Here is a 16,954-nt window from a genome sequence, read left to right as displayed (position 1 = left end):
GAACTACCTGATTTGAAACAAGCGCCACTCAGGACATAGAACTAAATGTTTCTAGGTGTGAGTGTGTGTAGATGTTTAGCTTGGAGATAAGAACTTTGGGACAGAAATTTTAATGGTTTTAGAATGTCCTGATATGCTTAACTCCATTTCTGCTACAAGCGAACATAGAACCAGCTCATTCTCAAGGGACGATATAATGATTTTATAGTAAATGTCGACTGTAAACACCAACAGCAGTAAAACATATAACACTGACATTCATGTAGCACTAATATGAATCCAAAAACATTATATAGAATAACAATAATAATACTAGAATCGTATTAGTACTTTTACTTACTTTTATTTGTCTTACATCATTGACTGGATAAAGGACATGAGAGACAGAGTACCATTTTTCAGTTGTGACAGAAGTTTCCTAAATCTCTTCTCAGGTACTCGAATGGAGTCCTACCAGACAGCAACAGCAGACCCTCCAATCACCATAGCAACCACAGTGGACACATCAGTCCATCTACGCCTCCGAGCATTGAGGAGGCTCTCAAGATTATCCACGACACAGAAAGGCCCCACGCTAGCTTAGGTGTGGGGGACGGGGACAATGGCTTCTTTCTCCATGGCGCTGAACCCTCAGATCCCTCAGGGGCCCACGGTCAGGATAACCAGGGTTCAGCTAAAGCCATGTTGAATGACCACGACCCCAACTCTGTTTCCACTGATGAAGTCGACACGGGTATCCACGTGAGGACAGAAGACATCCAAAGCTTGGATGAGGACTCGTCTTCTCTGAGAGACTATTCAGATATGGACCCAGACTGTGAGGCCATGACCAGGTCCTGCCCGCTGCCTGAACGGACAGAACGGAACAGAAGCAGGGAAGGAGGACGAAAAGACGATGGCGCTAATGCTGATGGTGAAAGGGGAGACGGAGGGGAGAGGAGCAGCCCCTGTCCAAGCTCTGCACCGACCATCCCCAGATCTCACACAGTCAGCCCGGTTTCATCCTCCGGTGGTTCTGGAGGTGGCATGATCCGGATGACGAGCTTTGCAGAGCAGAAGTTCAGGAAGTTAGAGGGAAGGAGCAGCGGTGGAACGACACCTGAGAGTTCAGATCTTAATGTACCGTATACACACCCACCAAAAACTCTGCCTTCTCAGGTTTGTGTTGCTCATTCACAATGATTTATTCAACCTTTTCTGTTTTTTTTTTTCACAGATCAGTGACTTGTGTTCGTAGTTTTCCATTAAGCTAATATGAATAATCTTTGCACCTCTTTCCAGATCTCTACACCTCCTTTGCCGATCACATCTCCCTCTCCAATCACACCCACCCCTAGAGACCCCTCCCACCTGATCGCTTCAGAGATGATTCAACTGAGGATGAAGCTGGAAGAGAAACGCAGAGCCATAGAAGCCCAGAAGAAGAAGGTAGGACTTTAGGATTCTTAATAGAATGTTAACTTTATTTGGAAACAAATCAAAACTTAACCCTTTGACAACAGCAGTCTCTCTGGCGCTACATTTTGTACTTAGCAGCATCCAAATTACTGTAACTACTGAACCGTTTGTGCTATCCACAAAATTCTAATGGCATGGGAAAGCTGAGATCCTCAGCTTTCAGAAACTATAAAACACTTAGGCTAAAAATAAATAAATAAAAAATATGAAGCCATAATATGCATACTGAATATTCAAGACCAGAAAGCATGTTTTAGCAGATGTAAAATAGTTAAAAGTTTATTTCTGCAATCTCAAAAAGTGTTGGTATGGACATTTACAGTTGTTTCTGATAATAAATATGCTAAAAACTTCAAGTCTGTTTTTTCTTTTTTATTAAAACACACTGTTTTAAGGATTTATTATTTATAATAATGATAATTAATGGCCAGATATTGAAAGTTAAGATCTTCCTGAAAACAAAGTTGCAAAAGAATTGGCAAAAAAAAAAAAAAAAATTCTGACACTTTTATTGCAAAGAAAACATGTGCACATCTAGGTGGCTTGTTAAAATGGCAGTCTTAAAAGGGTTTTAAACAGAAAAAAGATTTGTCAGAGGCCAAAACACAAGGGTACAAGAAACACATCTCACCACATTAGTAGTGATGTTATCGAGTGGATAAACATCCTTATCCACCACAACCCAACCCAGTCACACACACAACTTAACCAAAAGAACCAAAACAACCTCTTCCTGTAGACAGCAGCCTGGAAACCTCTCCAGATTACCAGTTAGTTAATATGCATGCTCTGAGAATCCCGTCATAGTCAGAACATCTGTCCACTCCTGCCCAAATGTGTTTGTTCACTGTCCAAGTTGCCTGTTTAGTAGCACTTAAGCGATTTTTTTTTTTAACCTTTCTTACCTTCTTGTGTATCGTGGTTCAGATGTAAAAAGGAACTGGAGAATATCTCTCCCATCTCCTGCAATTGACCCCACAACACTCTAAACATCTCTGATCTCAGACATTTGAACAAACAAACAAACCACCATTACAGCCTGGAAGCAAAAAGAACACTCCCCTGTATATGGTTTATGGGCTAGCAAATTAGAAAGAACGAGAGGCCTTTAAATATGAAATCCACATTTTTCATTTTCTAGGTGGAAGCAGCTTTCACCCGCCATCGTCAGAAGATGGGCAGAACAGCCTTCCTCAATGTAGTGAGAAGAAAAGGAGTTAATCCTGCCAGTAACCCCAGCTCAGGGGGAGCAGAAACACCATCCCCAGAGCCACTGCCATCATCCAAAGCCACCAGTCAGGGCAGCATGGATCGAGTGGAGAGGTGCAAACCTGACGGAGCAGCTCCGAAATCCCCCTGTGAAGATGGTGGAGGTAGGTACCCACACCAAATATGAAAAGTACAAGAGCTGAGAAAAGGGTGGAGATGTGTTTCTTTGAGTCTCACAGTGGTTTTGCTGATCATAACTGACTCTGTTCAAAGGGGTGGTTACAGTTCTGTGTCACTACTTCAGCATAGTTTCTGAAAATAGGGTTCTCCTTGTTACTTCTGCCAGGAGGTATTGTGATCGCTTTGCTTTGTGTGCGTGCTTGTTTGTTTGGTTGTTAGCAAGATAACTCAAAAAGTTATGGATGGATTTTCACGATATTTTCAGGAAATGTTGATACTGGCAGAAGGAAGGAAGAAAGGAAAGGAAGAAATGATTACATTTTGGTTGTGATGGGGGGGGGGGGGGGGGGGGGGGGGGGGGGTGTTTGGTCCAATCAGAAGGAGGAGTGTACTCACATCATCAGAATGAACACAAATGAAGGAAAAAATGAACAAAATGCACAAAAATGAAGAAAATATAAAAATTAAATGAACACAAATGAAGGAAAAAATGAAGAAAATGCACAAAAATGACAAAAATACAAAATAAAATGAACACAAATGAAGAAAATAATGAACAAAATGCACAAAAATGAAGAATATATAAGAATTAAATGAACACAAATGAAGGAAAAAATTAACAAAATGCACAAAAATGACGAAAATACAAAATAAAATGAACACAAATGAAGAAAATAATGAACAAAATGCACAAAAATTAAGAAAATATAAAAATTAAATGAACACAAATGAAGAAAAAATGAACAAAATGCACAAAAATGATGAAAATATAAAAATTAAATGAACACAAATGAAGGAAAAAATGAACAAAATGCACAAAAATGACGAAAATACAAAATAAAATGAACACAAATGAAGAAAATAATGAACAAAATGCACAAAAATGACGAAAATACAAAATTAAATGAACACAAATGAAGGAAAAAATGAAGAAAATGCACAAAAATGATGAAAATACAAAATAAAATGAAAACAAATGAAGAAAATAATGAACAAAATGCACAAAAATGACAAAAATATAAAAATTAAATGAACACAAATGAAGGAAAAAATGAACAAAATGCACAAAAATGATGAAAATACAAAATAAAATGAACACAAATGAAGAAGATAATGACCAAATGCACAAAATTGAAGAAAATATAAAAATTAAATGAACACAAATGAAGGAAATAATGAAAATGCACAAAAATGAAGAAAATATAAAAATTAAATGAACACAAATGAAGGAAAAAATGAACAAAATGCACAAAAATGAAGAAGATATAAAAATTAAATGAACACAAATGAAGAAAATAATGAACAAAATGCACAAAAATGAAGAAAATATAAAAATTAAATGAACACAAATGAAGGAAAAAATGAACAAAATGCACAAAAATGAAGAAAATATGAAAATTAAATGAACACAAATGAAATGATGAAAAAAATGCACAAAAATGAAGAAAATATAAATATTGAACAAAATTAAGAAAAATGAATATAAAAACACAATGAAGAAAAATTAAGAAAATAATGAAGAAAAATTAAGAAAATATAACAACAAAATGAAGAAAAATGAAGAAAATATTGAACAAAATGAACAAAAATTGATATAAAACAAAATGAAGAAAAATGAAGAAAACAATGAACAAAATGAACAAAAATGAAGAAAATATAAAAACAAAATAAAGAAAAATGAAGAGAATAATGAACAAAATGAAGGGGGGGGGGCTCTCTTGGCGGAGGTCTGCGCTCTCCGAGTGCTTTTCTTGTTTAAATTGTATCCAAAACCTACAAAATATCTTAAATCTCTTGCAAAATACTTTATTCCAAAACTCCTCTAAACCTTTACACATAAGCATCAAGTAAACAGCTCCATCCACATTCCAACTTACACAGAATTATGCTAAGAAGAAAACACTAGTATCTACAATATATGCAATTTTCTTTTGTCGTCCTCTATCAACAGTGATCACAAATTCAATCACACATGCTTAACTGTTCTCAATACTCATAATAAGACCTAGTTTTGCTCTGACTCTCTCTAGAACTGGGCTGCATTGTTTTGCACACCAAAGAACAAACTTAATAGCCTATTTATAGTGTTCAAGCTCTGATTTGTAAATGACCTATTTGGCTACAGGTTGCTGTCACATGTGCATCCTGGGTGCTGATTATTGATAATTGTGTAGCAGCAATGGCAGCTTTCACTTAACAATAAACACAGGCTTTTAGTTTTGAATTATTTGTCTATTGTGCTGAATTATTAGCAAAAAGTGCAACTTTTTAAGCATATGGTAAATAGATAAACTACATTATTAGGTGCTGTCAATAACTGTGCTACAAGTTCCAGTTTGTCTTAACAATTGCAGCTGACTAAGTTGTTTTTGTAATGTGAAACAGGTGTTGCTCCAGGTGAGATCGACCTTGCAGAGTATACGCGCTCCATTGAGAGGCTGAACACATCACTGGGTTTCCTGCAGACGGAGATGCAGCGTTTGGCTCAGCAACAGGAGAAGATCATGGCCATGAGAGAGCAACAGCAACAAGCCTGGGTCATACCTCCTCCTGCTCCATCTCCACATAGGTACTTATTTATGTAATTATTTTATGTTCATTTGTACAGGGACTATGTAGCATAGATTGTTGCCACAGACTGAAGCATTTATAGCCAGTAAGCTAATTTCCTATCAGTCCCTAGGTGAGTTTTAAAGTACATAAAATGCAGCAACAACAAAAAGCTGTACAAGACACATACACAACCTCAGCAGTACACAATACAAACAAATTTACACGAAAGAATGAGTTGTTCATGTCAACACGACTGCTCCCTCAATCTCCCTGGAGTGAAGTCAAATATAAGGCCAAAATATTATATGATATTTTTATCATTGGCTTCTGTTGCACATCCATCCTTGGAGGAAAATAGGTGCTGTTTTTTAACATTGAGTGCAAGACCTGATTTTTAAACAATGCAGCTACAGACTGTTAATGATATGACAACTGAGACTGAGAATTAATGTAGAAACTACACCCTAAAAAAGTGGGCCAAAACAGAACCCTGGGGTACTCCCGTCATTGTTTATAGTTGGTAACATATCATGTAAGCCACACTAAAGTTATGTTTAAAAACAAACAAAAAAATACTGTGTATATATAATATACAGTATATATATATCGGCTAAAATTAACTTAGGGGGTCAAATGAGTTGCCATTTTTGTCAAAAAACAAAGTTGTAAGAAATGCATAGAACTGTTGAAATAATGCTAATACATTTGTGCACAGACTACTGATATTATTTGACAGTGGAAGCTATAATTTCAGAAATACTGGATTTTGAATAGCACGTGTATGTGAAAACTTTTGCTGGTGGACGGACGTGACATTACCCATGATGATCTGGTCAGTACCAGTACTTTATTAGTAATAAACTTATATACTTACTATTGCTAATTATCCTCTTATTCATAAATGTTAGTATTGTGGATCTAAAACAATAACAGCTGACACAAAAACACAAAATGTGGCAGTGGACGGATGTGACATGGTTGTTACGGATCCCATCATACTGATGCTCGGCAGTCATGTCACCGTTTCCACAAATGATCCCTGTGCAAAAACTAGTATCATAATTATTTATTGTATAGTTTATCATCATACTAAAGAGTAAATAACAATACAGAATTGTTATTTCTTTATAAAAATGCTCATTATTAGAAAACTGTTGATTTAAAAAGTGATGTGTGACATTCTTAATGTATGTATTGGCGTTACATAAGCAGGATGGATCAGCACCATACTCCATATTGCAACCTGTAAAAATAAAACATGTCATATGTAGTATATAATCTTGTAAGAAAAATTGGGGAATCTAAAAGAACAGAATATTTGTTTTTCAGGTAAATTCAGTTAAAATATAACTTGGCCATTTGTGACATGAAAATATAGCATTAATTGTGATGAAATTGGACATTTTTGAGCTGAAAACATAGTTCATATGACCATCAACATGTTGCAACAGAACTGAAATCCTGTAAATTTGCATAACTTGCATTTACCAACACAAAGTTCATTTGGGGATTCACTTATATCAATTTCTTATGCACAAAGACATAAATAAGACCTCTAAGCAAATTTTAGCTGCCATAATTATACACACACATACACACACACACAATTACTTATTATTATTTTTGATAATACACACTCATATTTCTTTGTGCTCTGTCCACAGGCAGCTCCGTGAGTTGCGCAGCAGCAGTGTAACAGGTCGTGGATCAGGCCGAGGCTCAGTCGGGTCCTTGTCTCCCATCTTGTCTTCTTCTGGCTCTCCTCGTGCTCCCAATAGATCCCCTGCAGGCATCAAACGAAGACCAGCCTCCTTCCACGCCAGGACACCTCGGACTCCACGACCAAACGATCTGAAGGTCACACCCTTCAGCCGAATGCTCAACACCCCCACCTCAGTGGACAGCCTGCCCAGACTGAGGCGCTTCACTCCCAGCCAAAGCCAGCTCAGCTCTTTTGCCTACCTGGGCCATGACGAGGGCCCCAGGGAAAGCAAGAACCAGGAGGTTGACAAAGAAAACACTAAAGAGGAGACAGTGGTAAAGAAGAGTGCAGGCACTCCTCAGCCTCAGACTAAAGAAACAGTAGAAGAAAAAGAAAATAAAACACAAGCAGAGAAGAGAGCATCAGAGCAGCCTCAGGTAAAGAGGGATGTGACGCCGCCTTCAGAGGTGTTGTGTCAGCCGGTGTCTGAGATCCAAGGAGCTGGAGGAGGACGGGTCAAAGGTGAGACTCAGGACAGGAGAGACCTGGTGGAAGTACCTCTGTCTGGGCTAAAATCTCCAGATGGAGAAGGAGAGGCAGGAGGAGAGACTTATGGAGACGACCAAAAAATGTGCTGTGGATTCTTTTTCAAGGTGAGCTGGAGATTTAGCAATTTATGAATGTATTATTTTATGTCTGTATTTTTCAGTTTGGTTTTTGACTTTAGTTTAATTTCAATTAGATTTCAGTTCTGTATTGTTAGTTCTACATTGTGTTGTTAACCATTTTCTTCTTGCAGAACATGAATAATTAACTTTAAGTACATTTTCTCACCTATATTTCTACTTTTAGTTTGTGTTACACCGTTTATCCCATTTCTATTTTAATTTCATCTGAAAAATAATTTTACCACTAGTTTTAGTTGTAGTCTTAGTTTTCATGACTATAATAACCATGTAAACCCCTAAACCTGTATATATCTGGGATTATGTATGCATAGCAGAATATTGATTCTCTCTTGTCAAATGTGAAGGCATGCACACCTGAGGGAAGGAACAAGAAATAATAATAGTTCACTTTCTTAACTCACTTTATGCTTTCCATATTTATTTCATGTATTAACAAATTTCAGTATAACACATTTATTCCACTGTGTATGACCTCACCCTTCATAACAGGGTATTCTAGCGTCCTCCCACTTGTGCCTTAATAGGTTAATTGATTGCTCTAAATGACCTGTAGGTGTGAATGTGAGAATAAATGGTTGTTCATCTGTAAATGTCAGCCCTGTGATGAACTGGTGACACGTCCAGGTAAAAGCCCGTCTTCACCTGTTGGTAGCCAGTATACACTACCAGTCAAAAGTTTGGACTCACCTGGTTTTTTGTTATTTTCATGACTACTTACATTGTAGATTCTGACTGAAAGCATCAAAACTATGAATGAACACATATGGAATTATGTAGTTAAAAAAGTGTGACATAACTCAAAGCATGTTTTATATTTTAGGTTCTTCAAAATAGCCACATTTTGCTCTTATTACTGCTTTGCACATTCTCGGCATTTCTCTTGATGAGCTTCATGAGGTAGTCACCTGAAATGTTTTCCAAAAGTCTTGAAGCAGTACCCAGTGATGCTGAGCACTAGTTGGCCATCTGCGGTCCTTCTCATGCCATTTAAATGAGAAGTCCAAACTTTTGACTGGTAGTGTATGCTCCAACACCCCTGTGACCCCCTTGAGGACTAAGCCATTTGTAAAATGACTGAATTCCATTTATTCAAGTACAAATAAATAATTGAGTGTAACAGAACTGCAACTACTAACATTAATGTTTCCGTTCTCATGCAGTGCAACAGAGCAGTTCATCATATTATCAGATACACTGAATATCTGCTGCTACTGTTCAACTTTAGATCAACAAATTTTCCCTCTGGTGTTCCTTTTATAACTGATCTGTGCAGTTAATTAATTCCTCATTAATATTACATCCATAGTCTATTCAGCCTTGTGGTGCTGTATGCAGGCAGCTCCAACAGGAAGAATCTCACAGTGTGTGAAGCTGGCACAACATGTGCAGGGTTGTGCCCGTTGAGCCATGAGCTGATCAGGGACAATATGCAAGTGAATCTAGGCCAAAACAGAAGCCAGCTCACAGACTAAAGGCAGCATTAGAGGTTTGGTTATAGAGCCCAGTATTTCCAGTGCATCAGTGAATATAATCTGTGCATCGTTTTAATGTTGAGAAAGATATTTATAATATGACAGTGTTTGCAGTCTAATACTAGTAGGTACTGATCTTGCAATTTAGACATTTTATTTCTGAAAGCAGAGATGACAGCCTAACACAACCTTTAAAAAGATCTGCATGGTTGATCAAATCACAGTTGTAATCACAATGTTAGCATGTGCAATTATGTAATCTAGAAGGCTGCAATTTAACGGTCCAGTGAATATATGATGACATTTTATATTCAGTGACACTGAGTCGGGAGAGATACTGCAATATGTTTTTTATTAATAGTTTAAATTTGTGTGTTTATGCTGACAAAACATACTTTTCAAAATTATCAGTAATCTGTGCAGTTTTCTTGAAGTCCAGACAAGTAAAACCAAACTGTTTCCTCAAATGCAAAACAAAATAAAAACCACAATAATCATAATATGCATGTTTCACAAAATCATACATCAAGATTATACTTATATGTGTGTGTTTCCCATCTATAAAATATCAGGATGATGTGAAAGGGGAAGAAGACATGGCAGCAAAGAAAGCTGCTCTGTTGGAGAAGAGGCTTAGGAGGGAGAAGGAGACTCAAGAGAAGAAGCAACAGCAGGAACTGGACCAGGAGCAAAAGAGGGAGGCTGCACGGTCAGTCCATCTGTGATTTTGTTTATTTTTCCGTGAAACCATAAAATTAAACCATCTCCAGACTAGGGATGTAACAATTACCGGTACAACGATAAACCGCGATAAAATTGCAGACGGTTATTATTACCATTTAAATTCTAATTAATCATGATAACCGTGTTTGATTACCGCACTTCTAGAGGAAAAAACACCTATGTAAAGATCTGCCGTTATGTCAAATATTTGAGTATAGTTTTAATTTATTTCAATTGTAATTGTATATACCTAATATTTGGAACCAATATTCACTTTTAAAGTCTTTGAAAAGGTTCGTTAAGCATCTTTGTGTTATTTATGCAATAAATTATATACATTTTTAAAATTGGATTTTATTTATATATTTTTTGTGTTTTTTGTCCTTTTGTGTTGATATAGTAGGTTAAAGTGAAAAAAATAATAGGCAGATGATATAAATGAAGTTGTGCTGGGAAAAAAAAGATACCAAACATGGGAATAGTAAACATTTGTTTATATAGTATATAAAGGAAAAATCCAAAGTACTGAAAAATGGCCAAAATAGATTCAGACCACTAAAGGTTAATATTTGAATATTTCTGCCAACAGAAAGTACATTGTGCCTATTATTTTTATTTATTTATTTATTTATTTAGATACAACTTGGTTAAATTATTTCAGTGTGTGTATAAGTACTTTATAAAAATTTTGAGCACAATTTTAATAATATTGCGATAATAATGATAACCGTGATAATTTTGGTCACAGTAACCATGATATGAAATTTTCATATTGTTACATCCAAACTCCAGATTTGTAGCACTAATAAATACACCAACTTCAGTGTTCAGAGAGGGTTAGGAACTGATGTAGTGTTACCTTAAAGGAGTATTTCACATTTCATTAATCAATAAAGCGGCTGTGGTTATCAATCTACAGGGTAAAAGCAGAAGAGGAGCAGCAGAAGAAGGATGAGGAGAAGGCGAGGAGGGAATACATCAAGAACGAGTATCTGAGGAGGAAACAGCTGAAACTGATGGAGGACATGGATGAAGTCATCAAGCCCCGATCTGGAAGTCTGAAGAAGAAGCCGCGGCCCAAGTCCATCCACAGGGACATCATGGAGTCGTCCACTCCCCCTGTGAGAGCGACAGGTGAGAGGCACATACGCAGCACAGACGACACCTCTGATTATATGGAGACAGAAGCTGAGCTGGTGTTTGTGTCGTTGTGGTGCAGGAGTTCGTCCTCGAGGGTTTTCAGTGTCTAGTGTGTCTCTGGCTTCTCTCAATCTGGCCGACAATGACAGCAACCATCCAGACAACAGGAGGATCAACAGGTAAGGGTCCACTAATCTGCCTGTAGAAGGAATTTTAGGCCCATTTGTTATTAGGACTTTAATTTTAAAATCATAGATGTAAGAAGTATGTGAGAACTAAAACTTCTGTAATATCTGTTTTTGTGGGGAAACATTGACTGTACATGTGTACTTTAACCTCCTTAGACTCATGAAATTATCAGTTTTGGCTTTTTTACATTAAATAACTGTCTTGATTGGAAAGAGCATAATGCAACCGTTTTTTCAGTTCCTTTTTTTTTTGGAATTTAATTTGCAGTGGACAGCGTTTTTGTTTTTGTTTTTTTATTAAAGCTGTGGACCTCTTGCCCCCTGCAAAGAACAAAAATGCATTGCTAGGTCTCAAGAGGATAGACAGCACGGAATGTTCTACCATTATGATCCTAACAAATACTAGAAAAACAGAGGAAAAATGAAAAACAGACACAATAATTAGAATAACAAATGACAATTTGTAAAAGTAGGATTGATGAGCTTCCTCTAGCTGTGGAGGGTTTGATATTGTCTGTTAAATATCATCACCTTCCTAAAATAATTACCTAAGTCATTTTTTTCAGATTTTCAGGAAATACAAAAAACTTAACCTGAAATTGAGCATTTAATGATTTAGACAAAAAAAGTAATTTTTTATCCAAAAATTACTTTTAGGAAGGGGACAATATCAAGCATCTACTTTGTCAAGTTCACATTGATGCTCTTGCCTTATTGACTCCATCCTGTCAAATAACATGGAAAAAAAAACTTTTCTTTTGATTTCTTTTGTAGCATTTGTATTTCTTCTTCAAAGCAATAGAAACTGAACATCTGTTTTATTATTTTAAAGAGAAATCAAATAACCACTTTTTTTTTTAGTATGTAGATAAATGAGCGATTATAGATTTGATTTCTGCTGTCTTGTAAACTTTTAAATCTTATAAACCCTGACACTCGCCTTGACTTCAGATCCCGGTGAAGATAACGGTCTGCATCTTGACTGTCTTTATCCCTTTCTCCTTTTTCTCTATTTTGCATGCATCCCTCAGAGGCAATAAAGTAGCCTCTGCTCATATTCCGTTCTATCTAAGTTCTCCCAAAGAAAGAAAGGGAAGGTTGGTAAAGTTCTTAAAAGTAGCATCCCGACAAATAAGGTCCAAATTAGATGTTGTTTCATGTAATCAATGTGTAACATAGATTGAGCCTACATTTCATTAAATGCTTCACCAGTGCAGTCATTCTAAACATGCCATCATTGATGCTCTCTGTGCGTTCGGGTTCATAGCAGGGCCTGTTGTGTAGCTCAGCTGTTTCCGCCTCACTTCTCCTGCTTTTTATCCCCTCTCTGTCCTTTGCGGTATTGCTCTCATACATTGTTTGCTCTTCTCTTTCTGCTGGCTGCTCCTCGCTTTATGACTGTGTTTGCTGTTTCCTTTAAAAGTACTTGAGCTCATCTCTCACAGTAGCTACAAAGACAACACAGAGGCTTTGCTTTGCTTGGCTGAACATGCCTCTTCTGCACAGCTCCGTTGGATTCTGTACAGTATGATGTAATTCAAGACAACAGACAGGGTTTAGAGAATTGTGTCACAGTGTCTGACCTTGTTTCGCCACATCTCACTGTATGTTTATTATCTGTATGTGTTTGCATGTCTGTTGGTGCAATCTGTCGGTGTCTGCTTCCACATTTTGTCTACTTTTATGTGATTGTTGTGTGCTGTTTGTCTGTTTGCATGTGATAACATTCAGGCCAGATTCCGCAGAAGGTTTTTCCTCCTGCCCTTCGGCTGGGAGTCGCAATGGAGAGAAGGACTGGGAAAACGACTCCACCACCTCCTCCACTCCCTCCAACACTGAGTACACAGGTATTAGATGCACCGTTGACTCACCATTGACGTTTACACCACCGCTGTACATCACATGACACTTACTGATACTATTTCATGTTTCTGCTTTGCTCCCACAGGACCTAAACTATACAAGGAGCCCAGTGCCAAGTCCAACAAGCACATCATCCAGAATGCTCTGGCCCACTGCTGCCTGGCTGGAAAGGTCAATGAAGGACAGAAAAACAAAATACTTGATGTGAGTTAGCTTTTATTTATGCATATGCATTAGGGCTGCACATTTTTGACTGACATTGCAGTAATTTATCTGATTATAGGAATTTTCACCAGATGACATAAATAGCTCTCATTTTCATTTGGTGAAAACATACATAATAGTCTCTTTGTTTGGTACACAGACTCAGCTTTGCATTCAACATACAGACCTTTGTAGTATGTGATTTTATATGTATGTGTTTGTTCTTTTTGCAACCACATTTGACTTTTTGGTGATTTCTCCTTGTTTTCAGGATGTGGCCAAGGCAGGGCTACTTTGGTTGTATGATCAACTAGTCAAGACTATGATTATAATAATAATAATGTGTGATGAAATTAATTTTTGTGTAGAATTTTTAAAAACAGCAGCTTACGAAGTGAACAGGACACTTTGAACTGATAAGTGCACTAATAGAATCACCAATTAACCAAACAATAACGAAAAGAAGCATGGTTAAAAATTGGGAAAAACTGTCAGAAAGGACACACAGTACAGGCAAATATAGAATTACTGTAGGAGTAAATAACATAGACAATTATTAAAAAGAAAAAAAAAATCAGTTAAATCAATATCCAATCCCACTGAATGAAGGGTAAAAGGTAGAAAAGAGGCAACATCTCATCTAAAAATAGTGAAAGTGGTAACATATATAACTAGGAGCCTGGTGTGTTTAGGGGTTTACTGTACATGCAGAGCTTTTATGTCTTTTGCAAGTAAAAATAACAAACCTCTTAAAACTCAATAAATAGCATGCAACTAGTCAGACTGCTAAGTTTTTTTCCTTTGAACTAATTAGAAAAATGTGTACCTTGATATGTTTGAGTTACGTGAACTCAACTAACTGACCTAACATTGTACATCCTATGTAATGATCGTACTGATACCTTGTTGTGCAGCTCTAATGTATAGTTATTCCTTCCTCTGAAGAACATTTTGTCCTGAATACTAATTTTTCTTTGTGGTCTTCTGCAGGAGATGGAGAAATCTGAAGTCAACAACTTCCTGGTGTTGTTCCGTGATGCGGGATGCCAGTTCAGGTCGGTGTACACCTACTGCCCTGAGACGGAGGAGATCATCAAACTGGCTGGCATTGGTCCAAAGAGCATCACAACTAAGATGATTGAAAGACTCTACAAATACAACTCAGACAGGAAGCAGTTCAGCCAGATTCCAGCCAAAACCATGTCTGCCAGTGTGGACGCCATAACGATTGCTAGCCATCTGTGGCAGACCAAGAAGCAGGGGACGCCCAAGAAACTGCACCCTAAGTAGTGCCAGATGACTGGGCGGCATTAAGACTTATTTGACTGCCCTTTTCTGGAAGGAAACAGAGGAATTTATGGACTTTATGTTTTCATAAAGGGACACATGGACCCAGTGTTATAAATCATAACTGGAATGTAAAACACAAGAGGGCCTCGCAGACATTGTGGTTATTACAGAGCTGACTGCGACAGTCTGTATTACTTCGATGAGGCACAAGTGTGTACTTGTCAGCATGTGTATCGATGTTCTCGTGTGCCAAAAAAAGAGAAGAAAATACTAGGTGGACGAACGTTTCACCGAGTTGAACCACTGAAGCACTGAATGTCATGTCTCTGGAAGAGGCAGTTTGGTTTCTATAAGTCGATCATGTGTGGCCTTATGCTTGTTTTGTGTCATACGGATGCGTCGTGAGTGTTTTGTCAGCACCTGTTTAAATAGCCTGTTGTGATACAGGAGAAGCTGTGTGCACACACAGGTCTGGGGTCAGAATACGCCCTCTTGATTCCAGGTTGTTTAAAAAGAGGCCTGATCTGAGATCTGGAAGACGCAGCATTTTTTGAGGAGAGTTTTGCTGCTATACAGGCATGTTTCTTTTTTCCTTTTTTTTTTTGTTTTTTGTTTTGACATTAAAACTTGTACACGGTTTCAATTTATGTTTGTGTGTGGAGTGAAGTGCCAAGAAGATTGGGGGAATACCTCATTCGATGATTGCAATTACTTTCCAAAAGTATGATATAATGAAATAACTGAGCTTATGGAGCACCATTGAACCATTCTGGAAAGCACCTGCAATAGACTAATTTATTTCATTTGATAATGCTGAAATATTTTAAAAGGTGACTTAGATTTATTAAGGTTAACATACTTTACTTTACAGTGTATACGTTAAATTAGTTTGTATATAAAGGCAGTTCCATGCAAAATGAACAAGTCAGATTTTAGTAGCTTTTGAGTAGCTTTTATAATTTATCATGTATGTACGTGTATCAGTATGTTGTCTTTTGAGGCCTTTTATTGTGCTAAAAATGCAAAAAGTGTGATCACTCAACACTATCACTGATAAGACTATCATCAGTAGTGTCATAGGCAAAAATCCACACTGTCATGAGTCTGTGCAAGCTAAGAGTACTTTACATCATCACCATCGATCATGTTGCAGTTTAGAACTAACAAATACTCAAAATGTCACTTTAATGTGGATATTGTCTTAACTATTAGATCTTGATTGCGCTCAAACTAGTCTGCATTGTAAATAAATGAACAATAGCACTTCAAGATCCTAATCCACTGTTGTTGAGTGTAATCAAACATGTTTTCACTTCAGGACTGTCATGCTTGTTCCTTTGCTTGGACATAACTGTTACATTTTTAAGTATGTGTTGACACTGTACAGATATATTTTGGCATATAGAAATATTTTTTGTATTGACATTTATCTGTTGGAGGTGCGTTTTGATGTACTGATGAGGCAGTGCAGTTGTTGAACGAAGTGTGCTGAAAGCTAAGTGTAGCCGAGAATGCAGGGTGTGATGTCTGACTAAGGCTTTGTTGCGGTAAAGTATGAAATCCAGCAAGTATCCTGAGAAAATCATAATATTTTCCCAGCTCTGAATTCATTTTCTTTTCACTTAACTAAATATGCTCAACTGTTCATGGATTTATTTGTTTTTCTATTCCTTTTAAGCTTTATTAAAATGCCAGCTCTCAACTGAGTCATGTTGTCTCATCCCTGTTTTCATTATGACGATGATGTATCATTGTTTCTCACTTCTGTCATGTTTTAATCTAGTTATTCACCAAATTCAGTGGTAATTGCCTTTTTGTGGATGAAAATACACATACAGTCGTGGAAAAAATTATTAGACCACCGCTTGTTTTCTTCAGTTTCTTGTTCATTTTAATGCCTGGTACAACTACAGGGTGGGGAAGCAAAATTTACAATATTTTGAGGCAGGGATTGAAAGACAGTGTATGACCAATTAGTTTATTGAAAGTCATGAGAATTTATTTGCCACAAGAAAATTTACATAATAGAAAATGTTTTTATTCTATGTGTCCTCCTTCTTTCTCAATAACTGCCTTCACATGCTTCCTGAAACTTGCGCAAGTGTTCCTCAGATATTCGGGTGACAACTTCTCCCATTCTTCTTTAATAGTATCTTCCAAACTTTCTCATAGTAGTTTTGCTCATAGTCATTCTCTTCTTTACATTATAAACAGTCTTTATGGACACTCCAACTATTTTTGAAATCTCCTTTGGTGTGACGAGTGCATTCAGCAAATCACACA

The 16,954-nt window shown here is 37.1% G+C and overlaps 1 protein-coding gene across 4 annotated transcripts in view; it reads left to right on the top strand.

The window, feature by feature from the left end:
• camsap2b (calmodulin regulated spectrin-associated protein family, member 2b) overlaps positions 1-16,377 on the top strand; it is a 59,355-nt gene extending 42,978 nt beyond the window's left edge. For 2 of the 4 annotated variants that reach the window (XM_030160281.1, XM_030160279.1), the window contains 11 exons: positions 435-1,158; positions 1,282-1,428; positions 2,600-2,831; positions 5,233-5,416; positions 7,065-7,755; positions 9,836-9,972; positions 10,906-11,120; positions 11,206-11,305; positions 13,046-13,161; positions 13,263-13,381; positions 14,372-16,377. In XM_030160281.1, the coding sequence (XP_030016141.1) occupies positions 435-1,158; positions 1,282-1,428; positions 2,600-2,831; positions 5,233-5,416; positions 7,065-7,755; positions 9,836-9,972; positions 10,906-11,120; positions 11,206-11,305; positions 13,046-13,161; positions 13,263-13,381; positions 14,372-14,671 (2,965 nt within the window). In that variant the 3' untranslated portion in view covers positions 14,672-16,377. Of the gene's footprint in view, positions 1-434; positions 1,159-1,281; positions 1,429-2,599; positions 2,832-5,232; positions 5,417-7,064; positions 7,756-9,835; positions 9,973-10,905; positions 11,121-11,205; positions 11,306-12,345; positions 12,412-13,045; positions 13,162-13,262; positions 13,382-14,371 lie in introns of all 4 variants that reach the window. The other 2 variants (XM_030160277.1, XM_030160278.1) reach the window with 2 other exon arrangements.
• The last annotated feature ends 577 nt before the right edge of the window (positions 16,378-16,954 follow it).

This window comes from Sphaeramia orbicularis, chromosome 17 (assembly GCF_902148855.1).
Source record: "Sphaeramia orbicularis chromosome 17, fSphaOr1.1, whole genome shotgun sequence".
Lineage (NCBI taxonomy): Eukaryota > Metazoa > Chordata > Actinopteri > Kurtiformes > Apogonidae > Sphaeramia > Sphaeramia orbicularis.
This window is presented reverse-complemented; position numbering and strand designations above follow the sequence as displayed.